The 20,843-nt window shown below is 48.4% G+C and overlaps 9 protein-coding genes across 9 annotated transcripts; 4 read left to right on the top strand and 5 right to left on the bottom strand.

Annotated features, from left to right (window-relative positions):
* Nucleotides 1-784: 784 nt before the first annotated feature.
* F5891DRAFT_373872 (exoribonuclease 2) lies at nucleotides 785-5,149 on the bottom strand. The gene is made up of 15 exons (XM_041371604.1): nucleotides 5,066-5,149; nucleotides 4,967-5,015; nucleotides 4,782-4,918; nucleotides 4,699-4,728; nucleotides 4,542-4,644; nucleotides 4,372-4,485; nucleotides 4,163-4,314; nucleotides 3,987-4,112; nucleotides 3,423-3,936; nucleotides 2,655-3,369; nucleotides 2,524-2,604; nucleotides 2,410-2,467; nucleotides 2,217-2,362; nucleotides 1,861-2,164; nucleotides 785-1,807 (listed from the first exon to the last, which is right to left on the bottom strand). The coding sequence occupies exons 1-15, from the start codon at nucleotides 5,066-5,068 to the stop codon at nucleotides 881-883; spliced, it is 3,459 nt and encodes a 1,152-aa protein (XP_041233060.1). The 5' UTR covers nucleotides 5,069-5,149; the 3' UTR covers nucleotides 785-880.
* A 74-nt stretch (nucleotides 5,150-5,223) lies between these two features.
* On the top strand, nucleotides 5,224-7,242 carry F5891DRAFT_1001938 (uncharacterized protein). The gene is made up of 6 exons (XM_041360215.1): nucleotides 5,224-5,839; nucleotides 5,889-6,068; nucleotides 6,120-6,247; nucleotides 6,300-6,391; nucleotides 6,451-6,717; nucleotides 6,773-7,242. Exons 1-6 carry the CDS (start codon nucleotides 5,321-5,323, stop codon nucleotides 6,979-6,981), a joined length of 1,395 nt encoding a protein of 464 aa, XP_041233059.1. The 5' UTR covers nucleotides 5,224-5,320; the 3' UTR covers nucleotides 6,982-7,242.
* Nucleotides 7,243-7,347: 105 nt separating this feature from the next.
* On the bottom strand, nucleotides 7,348-8,265 carry F5891DRAFT_1001935 (mitochondrial 18 KDa protein-domain-containing protein). The gene is made up of 4 exons (XM_041360214.1): nucleotides 8,093-8,265; nucleotides 7,948-8,036; nucleotides 7,754-7,885; nucleotides 7,348-7,681 (listed from the first exon to the last, which is right to left on the bottom strand). Exons 1-4 carry the CDS (start codon nucleotides 8,237-8,239, stop codon nucleotides 7,453-7,455), a joined length of 597 nt encoding a protein of 198 aa, XP_041233058.1. The 5' UTR covers nucleotides 8,240-8,265; the 3' UTR covers nucleotides 7,348-7,452.
* A 79-nt stretch (nucleotides 8,266-8,344) lies between these two features.
* On the top strand, nucleotides 8,345-10,599 carry F5891DRAFT_1001930 (uncharacterized protein). The gene is made up of 3 exons (XM_041360213.1): nucleotides 8,345-8,754; nucleotides 8,805-9,255; nucleotides 9,314-10,599. Exons 1-3 carry the CDS (start codon nucleotides 8,378-8,380, stop codon nucleotides 10,439-10,441), a joined length of 1,956 nt encoding a protein of 651 aa, XP_041233057.1. The 5' UTR covers nucleotides 8,345-8,377; the 3' UTR covers nucleotides 10,442-10,599.
* On the bottom strand, nucleotides 10,600-12,826 carry F5891DRAFT_1001928 (uncharacterized protein). The gene is made up of 3 exons (XM_041360212.1): nucleotides 12,030-12,826; nucleotides 11,375-11,977; nucleotides 10,600-11,312 (listed from the first exon to the last, which is right to left on the bottom strand). The coding sequence occupies exons 1-3, from the start codon at nucleotides 12,789-12,791 to the stop codon at nucleotides 11,085-11,087; spliced, it is 1,593 nt and encodes a 530-aa protein (XP_041233056.1). The 5' UTR covers nucleotides 12,792-12,826; the 3' UTR covers nucleotides 10,600-11,084.
* Nucleotides 12,827-15,106: 2,280 nt separating this feature from the next.
* On the top strand, nucleotides 15,107-17,744 carry F5891DRAFT_1137280 (SAICAR synthase-like protein; the record flags this gene model as incomplete). Its single annotated transcript, XM_041364829.1, has 3 exons — nucleotides 15,107-15,493; nucleotides 15,546-16,859; nucleotides 16,920-17,744. Exons 1-3 carry the CDS (start codon nucleotides 15,380-15,382, stop codon nucleotides 17,742-17,744), a joined length of 2,253 nt encoding a protein of 750 aa, XP_041233055.1. The 5' UTR covers nucleotides 15,107-15,379.
* Nucleotides 17,745-18,499: 755 nt separating this feature from the next.
* Nucleotides 18,500-18,876, bottom strand: F5891DRAFT_1181755 (ubiquinol-cytochrome C reductase UQCRX/QCR9-like protein; the record flags this gene model as incomplete). The annotated part of the gene is made up of 4 exons (XM_041366059.1): nucleotides 18,500-18,553; nucleotides 18,620-18,714; nucleotides 18,773-18,812; nucleotides 18,871-18,876. The coding sequence occupies 4 exons, from the start codon at nucleotides 18,874-18,876 to the stop codon at nucleotides 18,500-18,502; spliced, it is 195 nt and encodes a 64-aa protein (XP_041233054.1).
* Nucleotides 18,877-19,234: 358 nt separating this feature from the next.
* F5891DRAFT_939785 (uncharacterized protein) lies at nucleotides 19,235-19,669 on the top strand (the record flags this gene model as incomplete). Its single annotated transcript, XM_041374243.1, has 1 exon — nucleotides 19,235-19,669. One exon carries the CDS (start codon nucleotides 19,235-19,237, stop codon nucleotides 19,667-19,669), a length of 435 nt encoding a protein of 144 aa, XP_041233053.1.
* A 322-nt stretch (nucleotides 19,670-19,991) lies between these two features.
* F5891DRAFT_1125320 (riboflavin kinase) lies at nucleotides 19,992-20,756 on the bottom strand (the record flags this gene model as incomplete). The annotated part of the gene is made up of 5 exons (XM_041363955.1): nucleotides 19,992-20,095; nucleotides 20,149-20,251; nucleotides 20,301-20,485; nucleotides 20,540-20,671; nucleotides 20,705-20,756. 5 exons carry the CDS (start codon nucleotides 20,754-20,756, stop codon nucleotides 19,992-19,994), a joined length of 576 nt encoding a protein of 191 aa, XP_041233052.1.
* Between the last annotated feature and the right edge of the window lie 87 nt (nucleotides 20,757-20,843).

The following is a 20,843-nucleotide window of genomic DNA, read 5'->3' as shown; positions in this document are numbered from 1 at the left end:
AAGACTCGACACGGAGCCTTTGTCAAGTACATTGGAAATTCGAGACACTATGTATGGACTAAGGCTGTGCAGCTGATTGAATTGCAAATTTTGTGGCGCACGCCGCTGTTCAGCCCACTCGTCTAGTGCGTAAGACGACATGTTTCTCACTATATAGCAGAACCCAGAATGCATTTCAATCACTCATGCCGGCTGGCACCGTTCAAGGACAGTGGATGATAAATTTCCATCTACTAAGTTGAATACTAGGACCAGGGAGTCATTTGAGCGTTCCCCGTGACTCATCCTCACTGAGGGCGGTACAGCCATTTTCATATTGTAGCCAAACGTTTGATCCCGCGGAAGCAATTCGCGTGACACTCCTGTCTGCGCTTCACCTGGACTCCCAATCGGTCAAGCGCTGTGCGCTCGACGATCTCCTATGTCTCTACTTGTGATCGTGTGATCGCTCATTTTTCTCCTAACCTGTCCGTCAGCCCACAGCCTCGGAGACTTCGTCCTGGAACAAGCGCAATGTATTTTCATGTAAATTGTGCAACGCTGTATCACTCTAATTTGCTCTTCATCCTCAAGTATCCATGCGACAATCTTTTGCGCGTCTTCTGGGCACATGGTCAGCTTTAAACGGCACTATTGAGAGTGCGATGTCGACGAGCCATTCGAGCACTCGCGGTTTGCAAGAATAAAAGACGACTGCGAGCATACTATACAGACACGTCTTGTTATAATTCACGAGACAATACGCCCCACGTAAACGGAACACTTGTTGGTATAATCAGAATAATCAGAGAGAAAGCAGAGAAATATATATATCGATGGTCTAAAATACAAAGTATCTCCCAAGGAAAATATTAACGACGTAGTATGCAAATAAGTTACTCTAGAATCCTCGGGCTCGGCCCCTCGAAGGGTTCTGATAACCTCCTCCATTGTAGCCACCTCCATAGCCACCACGAGCCTGTCCGCCATTCTGGTTTCCATAACCCATGTAACTGCCGCCGTTGTCTTGTCCTCCTGAACCACCATAGCCACCTCGGCTTGCCTGCCCACCGTAGCCCCCGTAACCACTGTTCGCCTGTCCACCATACCCTCCACTGCTGCCACCGTACCCACCAGAATAGCCTCCACGGCTATATCCCGGTTGATGAGCGGTTTGAGCATAGGACGTAGAACCTCCATACCCGGAACTACCGCCACGAGGAGGGCCGCCACGGGGAGGACCACCGCGGGGAGGGCCACCGCGACTTGGTAGCATTCCACGCGAGGGAGGGGCACCTCCTCGAGGGGGTGGACCACCACGCGACTGACCAGGATAATTATTACCATAATTTTGAATTGGTGGCCGTCCATTGGAGCCATAGCCTCCGAATCCTTGCTGGGGCCCTTGAGTGTACGGTGTTCGAGACTGAGTGGTGGTGTACGAGGAGACGTATGATGTCGGAGTTTGTGATTGGCCATGGGCGCTGCCATACCCATGTCCGTTGTTGTAAGAGCCGTTCTGATAACCACCTCGTCCGCGACCGCCACGATCCATACCGCCCCCTCGGCCATGTCCTCGGCCCCTCCGAGCTAGATCCTCACTAGTAAGCTGTCTTGCAGGTTTTATAACCCCTGGAAGAAACATCGATCGATGGGGAGAGAGTTGCTTTGGGAAGTAGTATAATGCGGAGAGAGAACGATCATTTTTAATATCTTGCAGGTCCATGGAACTCAAAGGGGAGTAATACGTCGAGCCAGGTAAACAATCGGGGTTTGGTAGAACACTACCGCTAATGCCCTTGGACAGGTTGGTAGGTATGAGTTGGGGCTGAGTAGTTGTAGTCAGTAACAAAACCGATTCTGGTCAAACTGACGGCGTACCTCTTTCTCCTTGCGCTTGCCATATAATCCCTCGAAGAACGGATATATTGAATGTTCATCGGCGACAAATATGACATTTTGACCCCAGCTATTTCTTCGGGCTTCATCCTCAGTGAGCTTAGGGTAGTGCTCGGCCATCGCATCTAATAACCTTTTCTCGTCTATGAAAGGCAACAGAGCAACACCTTGCCACAGCATCTTCTTCCCATTCATATCGATCTGGAAAGTTGATGGGTAGAAATCATGAATTGGAGATTCTTCGTTTGTCATGAGATCGTGGAAGACTTCAGGTATGTGCTTGCGACTGACGATACTGGTGAGCCATGTAGTAAAATTAATACTCAATGTGGACGTACCTAGCAGGGGGGAAAACACCCATAAGTTGCTCGTACGGTTTGAATGGCTGTCCGAGAGTAAAATCGAGTTGCATGTTTTCCAAATCTTCGAAGTCCGACGCGAAAGGCGCAAAATGATATGGGTAATACCATTGCCACGAGGGGGGCTACTACCGAGTCAGCAAATAAAGGCAAATCGGCGGACGGAGCTCACCCCTTGATAGTAGTAATGCAGAACCCACGCAATACCTTCTACATAGTGTTTTGTTAGCCTTTGCACAGCAGAGTCAGCCAAGTTTGTGCAGAAATCAATAACAAAAGCGCCCACTTTCTACGGAAATCATTATCATTTTCTGATATGCCAAACTTTTGCTGATAGTATCGCTTCTTATACCCGGGATCATACAATCTGAGGAAATGTTATTCACAGCATCGCATGATTTCACAGCATTTTCATACCTCACGTTATCGGCCTGCTCAACTGAGCCATCGGCCCTGACTACCAGGGCGTAAGACGCATCTTCGTTATCTTCAGACGACTCCTCATCAATGCCAGCTACTTCATCGGTATCCTCTCCCTCGATATCTTCAAGCTTCCGCTTGACACCAACGATAGGTGTTACAGGCTCATCAGCTGGAAGAGTTACAGGATCATTGGGCTCGACATCCATGTCACCAGCCCCATCATCAACGAATTCAAGTGCTGATGAAGCATTCCCAAGACCCGGAATATCTCCGTCATCCATAAGCTCAGCGTCTGTTTTGGGTGGAGGCGTAGGAACAACCGGCTCAGGTTTAGAAGCAGAAGCACTCTGTTTCACAGGAATGAGTCCAGATAGCTCAGCCTTGAGCATCTCTGCAGCACTCATGTTCGCCATCCGTATAGCAGCTCGATTGGCAACTACATCACGATTCGAACCAGCCAGTGCTTGCGCTGCAACTGGAGCAACTTCAAGAGACTGAGCATTACGCGGCGCTCCGAGACCAATAGAGTCGGCCTTGGCAGCAAAAGCATTATCTGCACGTTGAGGAAGAGATGATAATGATGTAGTGGATGCAGTCAGACCAAGTTTCGCAGACGGAGCGGCGAACTGAATATCGCCCGCGGCGTTCTCTCCAGACCCAGACTTTTCAATCCTACGACGTTTCGCCTCTTGATCTTGGCGTTGCTCAGCTGAGATATGGTAAGTCTCTAAGGCGTTGACGGATCACATCACAGATACTCACTCTCTTGTCGCTTACGGAAGATCTCATCTTCTCGTCGCGCCAGTCCCTCTAATATGATCTGCGCACGACTAAGCACTAGTTGACCATGGTTCGTCAGATATCCACCCATTCTGGGTAACTCCATCTTCCAGATCCTCAAAAGAGTATCAATCGCTCCTTCGCGAATCTCAAGTGACGGCAAATGCGGCAAGAAATCGTTGCCGACAAAGAATATGAGTAACACCCAGTCATCAATAGCTTGTTCCAAATCGAAAGGGAAGGGCGTATTGTTCACATTCAACTCGGATTCCAGATACTCGCGCAGAATGGCGACATCGAGGAAAATGAACGGTTTTTTTTCCGGTGGAGGAGGCTTTTTAATCTCTGATTTCAGTGCTGTACATTGAGCGGCATAGTGACCTTCTTGTCCACACATTCGGCACCCGGAACCTTTGTCTTGCGCAAACACATCTTCCCGAAGTACTCGGAAATATGGTTCATGGGTCGCGAGGGCGAGCATAATGAGATCAGCATCCTGAACATACGATCAATAACACAAAGCACGATAGCTGGAAATCAACCCACCAAACCATAAATTACATGTCGAGTATTAGGTTCATGACCAGGATTTGTGCGTTGTCTGCGTATGAAGTCCATAATCTTATGCTCTCCTTCTCCAGGCACACTTGCATCCGAGATGATGACTTGCAGCTATACCAGAAATGAGTCAGAAGGATCCCTAGGAAACGTTCACTACGTACATCTTTCCACCCTGGATCAGTATTCATCTTCTCCACAACCCAGTACCGTAACGACGCTGTTAAAAGGTCCATAAACGGCGTACCGGGTGTGATAGCGTTAGAGTCCCAAGATTCCTTGTTTTTCTCGTCATCGGTAATAATCTTACCCATAGCTGCAATGATGAAATCGGTCAGAAATACAGCATAGATTGGCTCTGAGAACAACGTACCTTCCCACTCAGCGACAGCAAGTTTATGAGCTTCCGCCTTGTCTTTTGCTTCTTGAGCAGTCCTGAACCGTCTACTCCGCTGTTGATTCATCTTGGCACGAGGTGCAACGCCGTCTAATTGCACTCTGCAGTAAGTTCGTGGTATGAGACAACATAAATGTAAAGCGCACCAATAGCCATGAAAAGAAGTTTGCGCGGCCGCACCATGTTAACCACTCTGTTAGTGTATTTGAACACTTCAAGCATCATTTCCTCCTCCGTTTCGGGAGCCGGCTGCGGAAGACGAGTCAGGGAGTAAAGCAAATTTATAGAACGAAGTATGCGTACTTTGCCTTCGGGATGAGTACAGGGATGAACCTGTGTACGTGCGGATGGTCAGCACGAAAAATGTATTTACTACCATCACTCACGATACCGTTCATATCCAGGTATAAGCTGTCGAATTCCTCGCCATTGGGGTTAGGTTGTGTGATGTCAACGGGAAGTTTAATAGGATCCCCAGCTGCGTCGAGAACTTCCTCCTCCTCCGCTTCAGCGACAGATGATACTGGTAACTGTTAGCCAAGCAGATACCGGTTAAGCACCGGTTGCTCACCAATTTTCGGATATTTCTTGCTCAACCAACGGAACAGTGCGGGAACGCCCTATAAACAAGGTCAATGAAAGCCCAATTCGCAAGTTTTAGAGAACATACCATTGTACCGTAATTCCGATATAAACGAAGATTATAATGTGATCGTCCACGAGCAAGGACTCTAGCGTCGGCGCGCCGACTGCCACGACAAAGCAAAATGATGGCCGTGAGAATATAAGCTGATGTAATTAAAGTTCCCACGTTCCCCAGACTATGACTCGGTACGATTGGAAACGATCAAGCAAAGTTGAATGTAATGTCTACTGTTCCTCTGATCATTAACCCTTTGACTTCGTCAAATATTCTGCTGAAACGATGAGCGCAACTGCAACTATTACAATGTCCGCTCTTCCATCTAAATCCACGATCAAGCTCGCTCCTGCTCAATCTCATGCCGAAGCATCATCATCTCAGGCCCAGAATCAGCCCCCCAAGTCTCAAAAGCAGATGACCAAAACGGAGAGACGCGAACAACAAGAGCGTCAGAGAGCTGCAAAGGCTGCTACTAAAGCAGCTGGTCCCCAACCTGGTGGATCTAATCAGAATTCCGCTCAGGTGAAGAAAGGCGCACCACCTGCTGCAAGCACTAGTGCTTCAGTCAAGAAGGGTGGAAAAGGTCCTGATGGAAAACCAACGAAGGACACAAAAGAAACCACATCCGATGACTCTGCTCGTGGTTTGCGGATATTCTCCCATTTTGGCCTCCCCAAACCCCCTGGCCCTAGTAAGGGAGATATACACCCCGCTATCATCCGCCTCGGATTGCAGTTTTCGGAGTTCAAGATCGTAGGGGCAAATGCGCGTTGTATTGCCACCCTGACTGCCTTTAAAACTGTACATTACGATCGTCCTGGTCTACCGAACATTGCTGACGTTTATCAAGGTGATACAAGACTATGTCACTCCTCCTAACAATACGCTCTCGAGGCATCTCTTGACACATCTTTCGCCTCAAATCACTCATCTTGTGTCTGCCCGCCCCATGTCTGTCACTATGGGTAATGCCATTCGGGAGCTCAAATTAGAGATCAGTGGATCGGATATCGACCTCCCGGAGCAGGATGTCGGTCTCAATCATTTGTTCCTATCATACGTGGACTCATTCACTCTTCAGGCAAAAAATCTCCTTTGTCAAAAGATAGATGATTATATCAGCGAACGAATTACCATAGCAGATCAAGTTATTCAAGAGACTGCAGGGACCAAGATCAAAGACGGAGACGTCATTCTGACGTATGCTCGGTAACAAGATTCACATTTTCCCGTTATCATCCGCTCATAGTCATTTGCTCAGATCTTCAGTTGTAGAACAAGTTCTGGTAGGTGCGTGGGATGATGGGAAGCAATTCTCGGTTGTGGTCGTCGATTCCCGGCCAATGCTAGAAGGCAAGAGGCCCTATTATCATAGCCCCGTTTGTAATCTCATACTGTGGCCTACGGAATAGGCAAGAAGCTTCTCTCCGTACTTTCTGCCATGGGCATTCCCTGCACTTACCTCCTTCTGCCATCCATTGGATCTGTCATCACAGAGGTGTCGACAGTCTTAGTGGGCGCTCACTCCCTACATTCGAACGGCGCCGTATTTTCCCGTGCAGGCACGGCCCTCGTAGCTATGATGGCAAAACAGCACAGCGTTCCTGTCGTCGTTTGCTGCGAGACATACAAGTTTGCCGAAACAATCCAGCTAGATAGTTTTACCAAGAACGAGCTCGGTACGTTTCTCGTAGTCGGTATCCTTCATCTCAAACTAATATTAAGACCCTGTAGCACCAGCTGGCGATATATTTTCGTCCTTCCCCCTCACTCGGTCGAGGGATACACTTACCCTCAACAAACAGCTCAATCTAGAAATCCTCAATCCGCTTTACGACCTGACACCTCCTTCAAGTATCACGGCAGTTGTGACAGAAGTAGGAGTTATTCCGCCAAGCTCCATCAGCTCGATTCCACTCGCACTCGGTCGCACTACACTGTAACATACCGCACATAACATCGTTATCTGATCACGAGTAGGAAGTTACAATCATACGATTTAATTGCATAGATGGCATGGTGCATTGTATATTTATGTGCTTTGCTCTGCGCTGACCATCAGTCCATTTGTCAAATAACAGTATTTGTGTTTGTTCTCCCTATTATATAATTACTACTTGCCTGGATTGTGCAGGCTTCGAAGTTCGATGTCAGCATGGTCAACGAACTCTCCTGATCATGGGACCCACTTCGGAATTAGCTGTCCGGTCCCAGGAAAGGCGGCCTGGGTCCGGCGTTCGAAGGTAAATAAAGAGAAGGCGTGAACCCCGAGGAATAACGAACAGCATCAACTTCTCAGATGATCAGAGTGATAGGGAAGTCCTGACTCTGTTAGTGGAGACAACAATCTTTAGAGACAGCATATCGATGCATAGAGTAAACAGTAGATAAGAGAAGTGGAATAATTACTACGATTATGGCTTCTCTCTAGTGTCCTGACTTTCAATGAGCCTCTTCTCTATCCACTCGAACGCCTTGTCCGTTGCCGTCTCAACGGGGTGATCAAATATGTACGGCAGGAAAGGAACGATAGCAAGTCCACTGATAGTTGGACCCCACGTCTTCAATCTCTTGTTTTGCACGTTCGTGAAAGCTTTTTTTGCTTGGTTGACGGCCGTATGAATTGTGAATGCGGGTAACGCCCTGTGCGTAATGGGATCATCCAATGAGAACGATCGCAACGAAAGGGCGTAATAATTAGGAACGTGCACGTACATTGATGCTACGGATTGGAAAACCGCACGTTTGACGGCCACCATACCTACTCTTGTCGGCTCTGAGAAATGGGCGGCTTCTATGGGGCTGGGTCCGCGTCTATGAGTCTTATACGCTTCGTAGCTCACGTCGCTGGTATTATGATAGCATGGCTCGTCACTAGTCGGCACACAGATTAATGAGACGGCACGCACCCAGCCAGATATAGCCATGAAATACCGTAGCATGCAGTAACTATGGAAGGAGGTACTACGGGACGAAATGCCTCTCCGACATCACTAGTCTATGATCAGTCTTCACCACGAACAAAAGTAAGTCGAGTGATGCGAAGAAACGTACATATGCAATGTAACGACTGCCGGCACGAACTGCAGTCCTGAGACGAGCAGCATATGCCATGTAACGCAGATCAGAGTCTGTGCTGTCTAAATTTCTGTCGGCTAGAGAAGATATTTCATTCTGTGCTTTCTCTGTCATTCGCGACATGGTTGTAGCACACTGCCAGTGTGCCCTTGGTTGAGTATTGAAATTACATAATGTGAAATCGAGGGGTCATTTTTCTTGTTTGACCCCGTGTTAAGTAACGTCAGTCTCACCGACACTCGCCGACTCCAACAATAAGTAATGTCCTTGACAGCCCTTGCAGCGCTGGACTCTCAGATGGACAACATCGACGTCCTTCGTAATTCTCCTCCTCCAGATGACTCTACAGCAAAGATCAGCGCATATTATTCTCTTGTCTTCCCAAACATCACTTTCTATCTTCAGACCCTGACAGTCACTATTGGACGACGCTGCGTACCCAATGCATCTACATCTGCTGGCGACAACAGTCCTGTTGATGTCGATTTGGGACCCCTCAAGAGTGTATCCAGGCTCCATGCCAAGATCGAGTACGAGGAGGACGAGGAGCGCTTTGTTCTCGTCGTCGTAGGCAGAAACGGCGCTTGGGTGGACGGTGTTTGGTCTGGCAGCGGTAGCAGAGTTCCTTTGGGGGAGAGGTCTGTATTTGATATCTCATGAGCCGGGAGCGTGTCTAACCGTGGATCAGGTCTCAAATACAAATAGCTTCTAGGACCTTCCATTTCGTGCTCCCGCCCCCTCCAGCACCGGAGGACTCGCCATCCCCGAGTTCAAATTCATCAGTGCAGCGTGCACGTTCACCCTCTGTCGATATTACGTCTATATCACCCCCTTCCTCTCTTCCCTCGAATTCGCCGCCCCCCGTCTCCGTACCAGTACCGCCGCCAAAGTCGCCAGACCCACAGCTCCCAAATACGAACAGTATACCCAGGGTAAAGACCGCGCCCAAAAAGCGCAAGAAATCAGACCTGCCTATACCAAAGCCAGAGGTTATGCCCCCAAAACCTCAATTCACATACGCTCAGCTCTGTTATCGAGCTATTAAAGCAATGGGTGGCAAGGCGACGCTGCAGGATATATGCTCGTGGATGATGGAGACTTATGACTGGTACCGGTACAATGAGGGTGCAGGATGGGAGGTGAGCTATCTTATCTCTGACATTGCACCTGACACTCCAATGGCTCACCTCTTTTCAGAACTCTGTTCGACACAATTTATCATCCGGCCGTGCATTCAAGAAGATGGAGAGGAGTTCTGGAGAGCGAGGGAAGGGATTTTATTGGTCCGTGGACGAACAATATGAACACACCTTCGAGGAGCAAGAAGCCAGATCACAAGCTGCATCGTCAAGTACGGGTGGTAAAGACGGAAAGGGCAGGAAGAAGGAGAGGGCAGCGCCTCTAGAACCTGCACTCAAGCGCAGCGTCAAGGGCGACATAAAAGGCGTTACTCTTCCGCCGCCGCTAACATCAACGCCGCTGCCATTCAAGTCTTCTAACACCTCTATACCGCACACAAATCCGTTGACAACAGTCCCCCTTGCGAGTCCTTTTACAACTACACCCATTATTAAATCAGAGCCTTTCACGACATCCAAGCTCACTTCAATAGTGCATCCAGCACCAGGAGCCTCATCTCCGCATGTGGCTCCTGCACTAGCATCGACTCCTTCGTCGGAATCTTCCGCATGTGCGACATCTAGCGCGGCATCTGCACCCTTCTCAGCATTACCGGCATCTGTTTGCCTACCCATCATTGTTGGACCTGTTCCAGCTTCGCATCCTTCATCCTCGAACCCTGAGCAGGCACAACCTATCATTCTTCATAATAATACCCTCATACTATCTCCCACGATCTTTTCGCATCTGTCTCCAGAGCAGCTCAGAGAGCTCGAGGCGCTTGGTGCCCAGAAAGCTCTAGAAATATTACAAGGTCATATAGTGCGATATCTGAAGGAGAAAATGACGCGTGGACGCGGGCGGACGAAACGCGCGAGAGGTGGTCGCGGGGGCCTGCCTGGATCTCGTGACAACAAAGTCCCTCCAACAGGTGGGCCGTTTACCACTATGCCACTCCCATCACGGACGCCTCAACTAGTCACGGTGCCGGATTTCGAGAGTGCCCAATCTCAAGCACCAGCTGCCCATCCGCCGACTGCTGAGAGCGTTGCTGTCAGTGTCGCAGAAAAGCCTCCTGTGCCTGTGCCAATAACTTCATCCGCACCTTCCCCTCGTAGCGAATCCCCTATCATCGTTGTAGACGACGTTGATTCGGCTGATGAGGGTCCCGCGATGAAGAAGCGCCGGATAGACATGGTTTGCTAGCATAAACGCCGTTCATTTCCCACACCTTGGTCATTGCATACGTTTCACGTCTTCGTCTCTACACTTTTTCATGACCTACTTTTACCAGCCCACTATAGTTCATGCGATAATTTGACTCGGCAGTAACATATGATCCTCATAGAAGCATGGTTATGATTCATAGGACTATAGATCAGAATTTCACAGGTCTCATTGTACGCAGAAGTTCGTGAGACGTTAGCCAATGCAAAAAGGGGAGTAGCCAATCGGAAGGAACATGTTGAAGGTATATAGCAACTTGAAGAGAGCAAAAGGTACAATCAAGTACACAAAACAGCGAACGTCAACGTTCGAGAAATAAAACCACAACAAGAGTATGTGTATGAAAGCAGAGAACACAACGTTTGAGAAACAAAACCACAAAGAGCATGTGTGACTTGAAAGCAGAAAACATCACAAAGCACAGCAAAAAAAGCAGAAACAACGAATATGAAACAACGAAACAACGACACACGTCAAAAGCGGACAAACGCCTGTCAACCGTCGGCCGTACCCCTAATGAGAGTGCTGGCACCTGCGAAAATTTTATAACTCGTTCCACCACGTCCACGCCAGGATTCCGCAGCATCAATCCCACGAGTAACCTGTTCTCCTCCCTTCACCTTCACCTACGTGTTCGTGGATATCTCTCACCGCGGAACCTCTGCGCAAAGTTGTCTAGGATGCGCACTGCGAGCTTGTAGGCTTCCGTTCCATTCACTAAATGGTCGGTCACCACAGCAATCAGGTACCTTTCAAGACGAGTCTCCTGGACTTCCGCACGAGTAGCCCAGTCCTTGTTCTGGTCGATGTCTTTCAGCAACTTCAAAATCTGGTCTTTGGACATAATCTCCTGTTTCCGAAAAGTGTGTAAGTTAGCGTTCATCACCACGACTGCAACAGAGAAACACGCACTACGTCATCTTCGAATAGAGCATCTATATGCGCACGGGAGATTCCCTTCAACTTTCCCGCCCACATACGCACTTTTTGGGAGATCACACTCGCATAGGACAGTGCTCGCTGAGGATCACCGGTTTCGACCTCGTCGTCTGACACCTCCATGTCCTCCACCCTGGTCCTGCTGCTCGACGCTACGGCACTCCCACCCGGAGCCGGCCTTCTGTAGCTGCGCATTACAACTGAAACCCCACTCCCCCGAGCCGAATGCCTTGGTGCTTGAGTATCATTAAGGGAGACGGAAGGCTCTGCATGGTTGTTGTGCGCATCCACTATGGATCGCGGACCGTCCAGAACGACATCGTCGACAACTTCAACACTGCTGGACGAAAATCTGCCTGAAGACGACGACGGTTCGATTGACGAGCGTGGCCCGGGCGAAATATGATCGATATCACTCGTCGCTGAATCTGAATCGAGACGAGGTTGTAGCGCTCCTGTTCGCTTTAGGCGCTTTTGAGGACCGCCTTCGGAGGTGTCGCTGGATTCTGAGTCGAGGCGGCGCTTGGCTGTGTTGACTTTGATCGACGTTGATAGGATCTGAGTCTGAATGCAATGCTCCAGGGTCAGTGCGATTTCGAAATTTAAAGAGTAACATTTGAATGCTCACATTCCTTTGCTTCTGTGTGCTCTTTTGATTCTTAGCTTGCTTTTGCAATAGACGGTTCTCCTCATCACTGCCAAGGGTAAGGTCAATGGCATCTTCCGTGACAGTGGGAATGGGTGGGGGAGTGACATGAGTAGTAGATTTCACAGTGCCATTTGGCTGCTTGGGCACTGGCATTAGGCTCTGGAGTTCTGTATAAAGTTTAGCATCAGACATCACTGAAGGCATACTCACATTACCTGAGGTAGCAGGACTATCATCAGTGACAATAGAACCAACAGGATTGAGAGATCCCCTAGATTGAGCTAATAGTAATCGGCGTGAAAAAATGAAGCGCAGATTTGGATTACTGGGTGCAGCAATAAAGGAGGAACCTTGATGAGCAGCTTGGGGTGTGCTAGTAAGCTGAGAGCGTAATGGTTGGAAAGTTTGGTGTGGTAGCATATAAGCAGATGGGGTGCTAGAGGCAGCAGGTGCCAAATTCAGATCCTCCATCGCACCTGCAATGGTTCTAGTGCCATGCTGTGCAGAATGATTGAGGGTAACAGATGGAGTGACAGTAGGTGATGCAGGATGAGCTCCTTGAGGTTGCCTTGCAGGGATGCCTCTAGTATATACTAATGGGTCTGACCATTGCACATGATGTCCAGCAGAACGATTGCTCTGTGACTGGACACTTGCATCAGAAATGTCAGAAGGTATAGTTTTAGAAATAGTAGGTGGAGCACTATCAATGGAGGGAGGGCTATTTGAAGGATGTGCCATTACTGGAGGGTGTTGAGAGATGGTAGTGGTATTTGGTTGATGGGTGAAACAATAAAATGTGGACCCATATCTCAATTTATAGTGTCATTGATGGAGTTTGAACTTTATTAGTAATCTGACTCATTCATATATTGTTAATCTTCTGGAAGGTTCTCTATTCTCACGCCAAGCAATTCTTCAACATCATGAGTCTTGTGGCTAAGTATCTGTTGCACAGTAACTGGTGGAGAGGAGATGCTTATTTTAATAATGCTGATCTCCTATCTTATCCCACTACATGTTGCTTCTAATAGATCACTTGCATTGTTAAACTTACTTGTATTTTACTCAACATTCTCAAGGCTGCTGGAGTAGGTCTTGTAGTTCTTTATGTTCTCACTTTTGTAGTAGATTTTAAGATTCTGCAAATCTGTGCAATTAATACTTGTTTGACTCAATCTGTATCTAAACAGTCAACTATGATTGTTCTTGGGGCTATCTTTGTAAACAACTTCTTGCCCTTTTTTCATCTATCCCAGAATTCCTGGTACTCTGAGTTGCATCACTCACTGGCAGGCTGTATCACTCATGTCAGCCTTCATTGGGCTCCTTCCTATATTATTTGATTCCTCCAATGTCATTATGTCTTCTGATGTTGGATGTTTCATTTGTCATTCACACTGGTGAATGATTCATCTTGCACTGTAGGTAAATTATGATGACTTGACAGGGGCTATGCAAAGGGAACATGTTGGCTGGATGAGAAACAAGGCCAAGTCGATATGCTACAGCCTCCTCTGCTCCAGTTATGACCACCTAATCAAAATAAAAAATACTATAACACAATTATTATGATACATGGCCATCAGAGAAACGTAATTCATTACACATGCTTACAGAGTGCTACGGAGCACTCTGTAGCACTCTGTAGCACGATCTAACCCGCTGATGCATAGATTGAATGCCACTCATACGGTAGACTAGGATCTGTGTGGAAGCCGAAGTTCCCGTAACAAAAGTTGAGCTCGGAGGCAGTGCACTTTGCCACACCGGCTGGTTCTACTGCTTATACTTAGTAGTGCGTAAGCTAAAGACAACGCATGTATGGCGAAATGTGCGCATTGTGGAAGCTATAGATCAGTACCCTATTTTACACCATTACTTGCCACTGTAAACACGACTCGAGATAACGGCGGCTTTGCACATAGATATTCGCCGAGTGTACGCACAATGCCAAGTTGTAGTCAGCATCCCCCAGCGTGTCATCCGTACACAACTCGGATCTGCCCCGTTCCTCCCAAAACGCACCGGTCCGCTCTATAAGATTATGTGAAATTTCAATCGGCAGAATCTAGATACAAGTTTACTCAACTCACACATGCACGGGTATCTGACACATCAACTTATCATGTCCATAGTGAGAGTGATCATAGCTATTCGCAGCTATGAATACGAAGACAATGGACGCCGATGAAGTACTGGATGTGAACGAACTATCCGCTGTGTCGCCGCCGGTGGAGAGGGCACCGCGGAGCTTATCTGCAGTGTGCATGGAACCACCAGATTTATCTCAGACCAGTGAGGATGAATGGGTGGTAATAGGAAGTTCAAGTTGTTAACTCCTCGAAGCGGATGACTCAATGATTTCATGCAAACTCACTGAAGGAGCACTGATAAGGATTCAGTGCCAGTGGCCGAACTCGGAAGTTGGTGACGATCCAAGGGTGGGTTGGCTGAAAACAGGCATTCGGAATTTTCCTATCCAATTTGCAAAATGTTGAGTTTACTGAGATCGTACTCGAGTCTCGGTCCCCACGGGGGAATTTGTGCCAGCAGTTCGGCATCTGCCTACACCTTGATTACACGTACTAACCATTGAAGAGAACGGAAGACAATTGTGGGTGAGAAAACGGGGGCCACGTTCTAGCCCGAGGTTCGAGAAGGTGCGGCTAAATGTACACGGGCGCAGTCAATACATGGTTGTAAGCAGTGCAAGACCGTGCATGCTCTCATTCGCCCTTGGTGAAAAGTAAGGTGGGATGACTGCGGCGAAACGAAGCTTACTCGGTTTGATCCAGAGAAACGATTTCATTTGCTGACTCGGGATCAGGTCACCGGTCCTACCACACTGGTGTGCAATGTGCATTTTGTCGAAGTACGTTTGCAAGCGAACGTGCGATAGGTTAGGACCCGTGGCACCCCATGTGATTGGACGGCGAAGTAGAAAAGTCCGTTCTAACGTTTGGATTCAGGATTCTTTCGTTCCTACAAGGTAAGATGCTTGTCGCTCGATGAATTCTCCGCATTTTGTGCTGAAATGACTTGGGGAGACTTATAACAGACACACCGCGCTGAAGGTTGGACTGCTGTGCTTATTAGTCATCATTCTAACAAGTCGACAAAGCACGTGTCTCGTCCATATCGTCATTCATCATTCTTCAAAAACTCTCCTCGTCGGCACTGCAGGTCACCGACAGCTATCTTTGTTCCACTGCATAAGGATTACTATCTGCGAGCACTTGTCGACAAGTGCTTGTCTTCATTCCAATAGGTCAAAGCTGACCCCTTGTCGGGCACAGAATCAGCTACAATCGTGACCTGGACTGAATATGACATTCGGTGCATCAGATGAGAGTCTTCCACATATCCCTCTACGTCCTTTCCGAAACCAAGTCGGTGGCCACAATGCGATCTATAGATTTACCAAACGTGCCGTGTGCAAGGTATGCCTGGTGATGGTCTGTCATGATCCGTTTCTAATAACATATTCTATAGCCTCTGGTTTCGAGAGAGAATCAGTTTTATGAAGCTGTTGAGCGAGAAGCACCTCCTTTACTCGGATTCATTCCACGTTATCTTGGCGTGATGCTTGTCACTTACCGACGCGTATCCAAAGGCTCGTTACCAGCCACCAATTCGAATGTACCCGATACGCATACTCCTCATCACCATTCTGCCTATCCACCGTCTCCTGACTATCACAGACCTAATTCCTACCTTTCTTGTCCCACTCAGGGGTTGACATCTCAGTTTCTGGAAGACGATGATATGTCAAGTCATGAAACATCCGATGAAATGCCCGAAGTGGTGCTTGACCGTAATCGTCACATTATTCCTGAATGGGTTCTCCATCTTGACGGGCCGAAACATGATCGTCTACGCGGTGTGATTGCATCAACACCTAACCTTGTGCGACCAGAGCCTTCATCAGTGAAGTGCAGCCCTTTCTTGCGTCAGGCTACCATACCTTCCCAGGAGGGGGAACCGCCAACCCCTTCCAACTCACCCGAATGCTGTTCAGGCGTCCTTCCAACGCCATTTTCAGAGTCCCATTCAGCTCATCCTACGTTAGTACAGGAGGGGATTCACCCACCATCCTTGCATCGTTTCCATTCCGAACCGGGAATCGGGCCGCAACAGGGAACTCCTACTTGGTTCGGGGGAACAGGGTTAACGATGGTTAACACAAAGCTCAAAGATCACGTCTTTAACACCATTCTCCGTAGGTTTCAGCGTCGGAATCGCGCCAAGTGGTCCACGAAGACAGACGACGAGGGCGAGATGGCTGATCATGAGGGTCGTCCGATTTCCTCTGCCCGACGTACTCGCTCACATCGTCGAAGGCACCCTGTGGGACAAGCAGAGAGGCTGAAAGAAGAGGAAGGAAATCTCCAGTTCCCCTTTCTTCCGCGTGTTCAGAGTGAGTCTGCTATAGACTCGATATATGCACAGGACAGTGCCAGCGATAAGGATTCCCTTACGCTTGAAGATCAGCACCAACTCGACCTCCCTCCCTGCCTCAAAAGACATCGAAGTCGATCACGATCTCTCGGGTTTTCTACCCCTGTAACACCTGTTTCCAGTAAACCTCCGTCCACATTCAACTTTGATAACTCGATCACGCGTCAAAACCATTTCATTTGTATGGAAGATCTGACCGGTCGCTTAAAACGCTCGTGCGTTCTTGACTTGAAGATGGGGACACGACAGTATGGCATGGACGCGACGCTCGCCAAAAAGAAGAGTCAACGAAAGAAATGTGACCGCACGACGAGTAGGCCCCTAGGCGTCCGGATCTGTGGCATGCAGGTTAGTATATATATAGATGGGTAAGAAATCTAGAGTTGACTAAACTGGTTTGCATTCAAGGTGTGGAACAACGCCACGCAATCATACGTAACCCAAGACAAGTACAGGGGCCGAGATATAAAAGCCGAAGAATTTGAGTCAGTGTTGGCGTCTTTCCTGCAAGATGGCGAACGTCTCCTCGTCTGGCAGATTCCTATTCTTCTCCAGAAGCTTTATGCTCTCGCTCGGATCATCAATCGTCTGAAGGGCTTCAGGTTCTACGGCTGCAGTCTCCTCCTTATCTACGACGGAGATCGTGAGGCGCAAGAAGCGTTCAGGACATGCGCTCTTGAGCACCCTTCATCCCGTAGTAAGCGTGGAGAGTCATTGGAGCGGTCCAGTACGCGGTCCAGCGCCAGTGACGAGCGGCCCTTATTACGCCGTAGTCATAGCGAAGATCTGCTTGTTGGACCAGTTGGCAAGCGTTCCAGCGGGAAGCGAAAGCGTGGTGAAGTTAACGTCCGCATCGTTGATTTCGCTCATACAACCACTGGGCGTGATTGGCTTCCTTATCCTCCACCCACAGATCGCAATATCATCCATCAGGTGTCAAGCTCTAAGGGTTATCAAGCTGAAGTGGATGTGGAAACGGGGCTGATATATGCTCGGTTCCCCCCTCACTTTCCCGAAGAGCCTGATCGCGGGTTCTTATTCGGGTTGAAGAACCTTACGGAAACCCTCGAGAACATTTGGAACGAAGAACGTGTTTGTAGGATCAAAGCTTCGCGAGATGATCCGTCTGCTGACACCAACCAGCTTCCTCCTCTATCTGCTGATGGCAAAGAGATCTTTGATGAAATCTTCAGCCGCTTGGATGATGAAGATCCCGGCATGCTCTCCACCTGATACTGTCTTGTCTTCTGTTCCCAGTGACACCTTTTCTCTTTAGTCGATGCGGTATCTATCGCGTTATATGTGGTTTTTCTACCTATATTCCACCAGCCGTATTTCTATTTGACTGCCTTCTGTTTGTCTCTGTCTGTCTTCCATCATCATCATCATTATCATCATCGGTAGACCAATGCTCATTTGCACTTTACAATTCAGCGTCGTATTCTAGCACTGTACCAGACTGTACCTCACCCTCACTTGCATTTATGTAGCGCCGTGTTCCGAGGTATATACTCGCATACTCAAATATTCAAACACGTAGATATCGATCCCTACATTATTGTGTTCTCCAACAGACTCCTGTAATTGCCGTAGCTTTTTGTGACCGCTATAAGTTTGGGGAGGTGCCAGCTCGCCCGTGTTGTTGGTAGATAATCACAGAACATGTATAGGCAGCGCCAAGTGTATCAACAGCAGTGGATTTTCATAATACAATTGTGATGCACTTCTCATTTTAGCGCGCCCCCCATAAGTGAAGCTCAGGAAGATGTTTAATTGGTAGACGGTGGTAGTTCGTACGTATCAAGTCGCCAGAATACCGCTTGGACAGAAAAAAATGGAAGCAGATACGCAGCGCATCAACACCGAATTTTCACGGTGAAAGCACACGAGGTGAGGTTCTAGAACACGCCGACAGCTCAGTTTTGGAAAGAAGTCTATTGATGAATATAACCATTATGCAAGTAGGTCCCTTGCCAACTTAGGCGAAGCTATGAGTCTGATCCTTCCTCGACGTATCTCGAACGAATGTCCTTCCATTGTTTCTGAATCATGCGGGTAAAGACAGCAAAGTTAGTTATCGGGCAGCGTTAAATGTGTCAGCTACTCACCCCCTGGTTCCAACGGTCCCAGAAATTGGTCACAGCGACGTCAAAGCCTACGTTGAAGGCAAAGGCTCCAGCAAAAATGGAGGTGACGAAGACGCCTAGAGGTTTAATTTAGTTAATCGAACTGCGCATGACTTAGAGTATCGGGTCACGTACTGTTGCGCTTCGCGATGGTATTGTAAAACGCGTTAGCGAACTAGAAATGAAGTCGTAGTTAGCATTGTGTCGTCCACTCGACTGCTTATTTGACTTACAGCCATGGTTTTTTGTGAGCAGCGAGTTGGTGGAGAAGGTTCCGGACCCGGTGCAATCCGAAAATGCGACAGACTTTGCTTTCCCACAGTCCTCAGACGCGTCAAAGTCTTGCTAATTTCTACGTTGTGCTCAACTGAAGTATTAGACATGGTCTCACTCGCTCAACTGAGACCATCAGTGCTCAGCGCCGCACGACAGTATCTCCATCGTGCTGGCCTGCACGAAAATGCAGTTTTCTCAAGACCTGCCTCCTTCGGGACTAGTCTCGCCGATGACATGTGGGGAGGTGAAGACTCGGCTGCTCCTCCACTAGACAAGCCTCCGATGGGCCCAAATACATATTACAACCCCATAACTGCAATAATGCAGAGGGAACCAAAGAAGGACATCGCGGAGCGTTCAAAGCCTTATCACCTTCACGTATACACTACACACAACAATTGCCGCGTCGTCTTCACCTATCCGTCCGGCAAGCTTGTCAAGAACGGATGGTGGACAAGTGGTTCGTGTGGTTTCAAGGGAGCGAATAAAAGCAGCTATGAAGCGGGGTACCAATGTGCTGTGCGCGCTTTCAAGCGCGTCGAAGAGGAAATAGCTAGGCCGAACTTCAAGGATGGTGGTGTGTCGCCTGTCACACTTGCGCTGAAGTTTAAGGGGTTCGGGTGGGGGAGGGAAGCGGTGCAAAAGGCGTTCATGACTTCTGAGGGAGATAATATTCGGGCATCAGTGGTGGTAGTGGAGGACAGGACACCTATAAAGATTGGAGGGACGAGGGCAAAGAAAGCAAGACGACTATAGTATTGTGCGCTGTTCGTATTGTGATGTATCTGCTGAATCAATTATGGTCATTCGCAGCATGCACTCCCAAGCAGGGTTCTTCCAGTCTGCTAATCTGCAATCCACTAGTCTTTCTTCATTGCAGGTAGGAAGTATCGATAAGGATCTCCATGGTGTCTTGTCAATCAATGGCAATATCATATATTTTCGCTCCACAGCGCAATGCATATCCGCACCGGCTGGCAAGACTCTATGTGTTACAATCATAGCGCTCTAAATACCCTGTGCTCCGTTGGTGATATCTGTTATGGTTATAGCACAATCATTCCATCCGAGGGGTGGCCTAAACCGTGAAGAAAGGGTCTGTCGTGTATTTCTCGTAACCAGGCCTTGCCATTGACTTGAGTGCGACCCTTTTGTCAAACTCTATGTCTTCTATAAGTGCTTCTGTGAGTAGAAAGTTGTCAGTGTGGGTGAAAGTAGTCCAGGCACAATCGCACCTCGTGAAGTGTAACGCAGTTCCTGACGGATATATCCCAAAACTAGAGCCTTCATATCGTATCCATAAAAATCGGTCTTAAACTCGTGCATTATGTGAATTTCCTGGGCGCCATGATTCAGGACGGTTCAAAGAAGGGGGGAAAAGACGTACCGCAGTCTTGCGTTTATTGTTGTAAAAGGGATTCCACCCAAAACTCATGACCATGGGCAAGACGCATACATCTTGGTCAGATAAAGATGATGATGATCCATCAGAAGGGGTAACCTGGGCATAGCCGTAATAGACTCCTGTCCCTGCATCGATCATGGGTGGGAGGGAATCGTCAGGAAGATTTGCTGTGGTTCATACCCGTGGATTTAGTTCGATCAAGATTCAGTCTGGGAACATACCAGTTGGACATCCGAGGTCTTTGCTCCCTCTACCAAATCCATGCTGCACGGGGCCTGACAATTTAATTGGAAACGGGGCATCTGGAACGTCAGACCCAACGATATCTGGCCTACTCGTGCGGAAAGACTCGTCTGGGACTCCATCTGGCCCCGCGGAATCCTTACTGGAGTCTGGCACGTTCGGAGAAGATGTGATCTCTCCGGCTGCATCGCCCATTTTGAAAAAATTAAGTAGAAAAATTAGTAGGGCGAACATGAGAGAAAGAGAGATGCACAGGTGCGGACTACCGGTGCCGCACGGCCA

The sequence above is a fragment of the Suillus fuscotomentosus genome (assembly GCF_016647785.1).
Source record: "Suillus fuscotomentosus strain FC203 chromosome Unknown F5891scaffold_3, whole genome shotgun sequence".
In the NCBI taxonomy this organism is placed as follows: domain Eukaryota; kingdom Fungi; phylum Basidiomycota; class Agaricomycetes; order Boletales; family Suillaceae; genus Suillus; species Suillus fuscotomentosus.
This window is presented reverse-complemented; position numbering and strand designations above follow the sequence as displayed.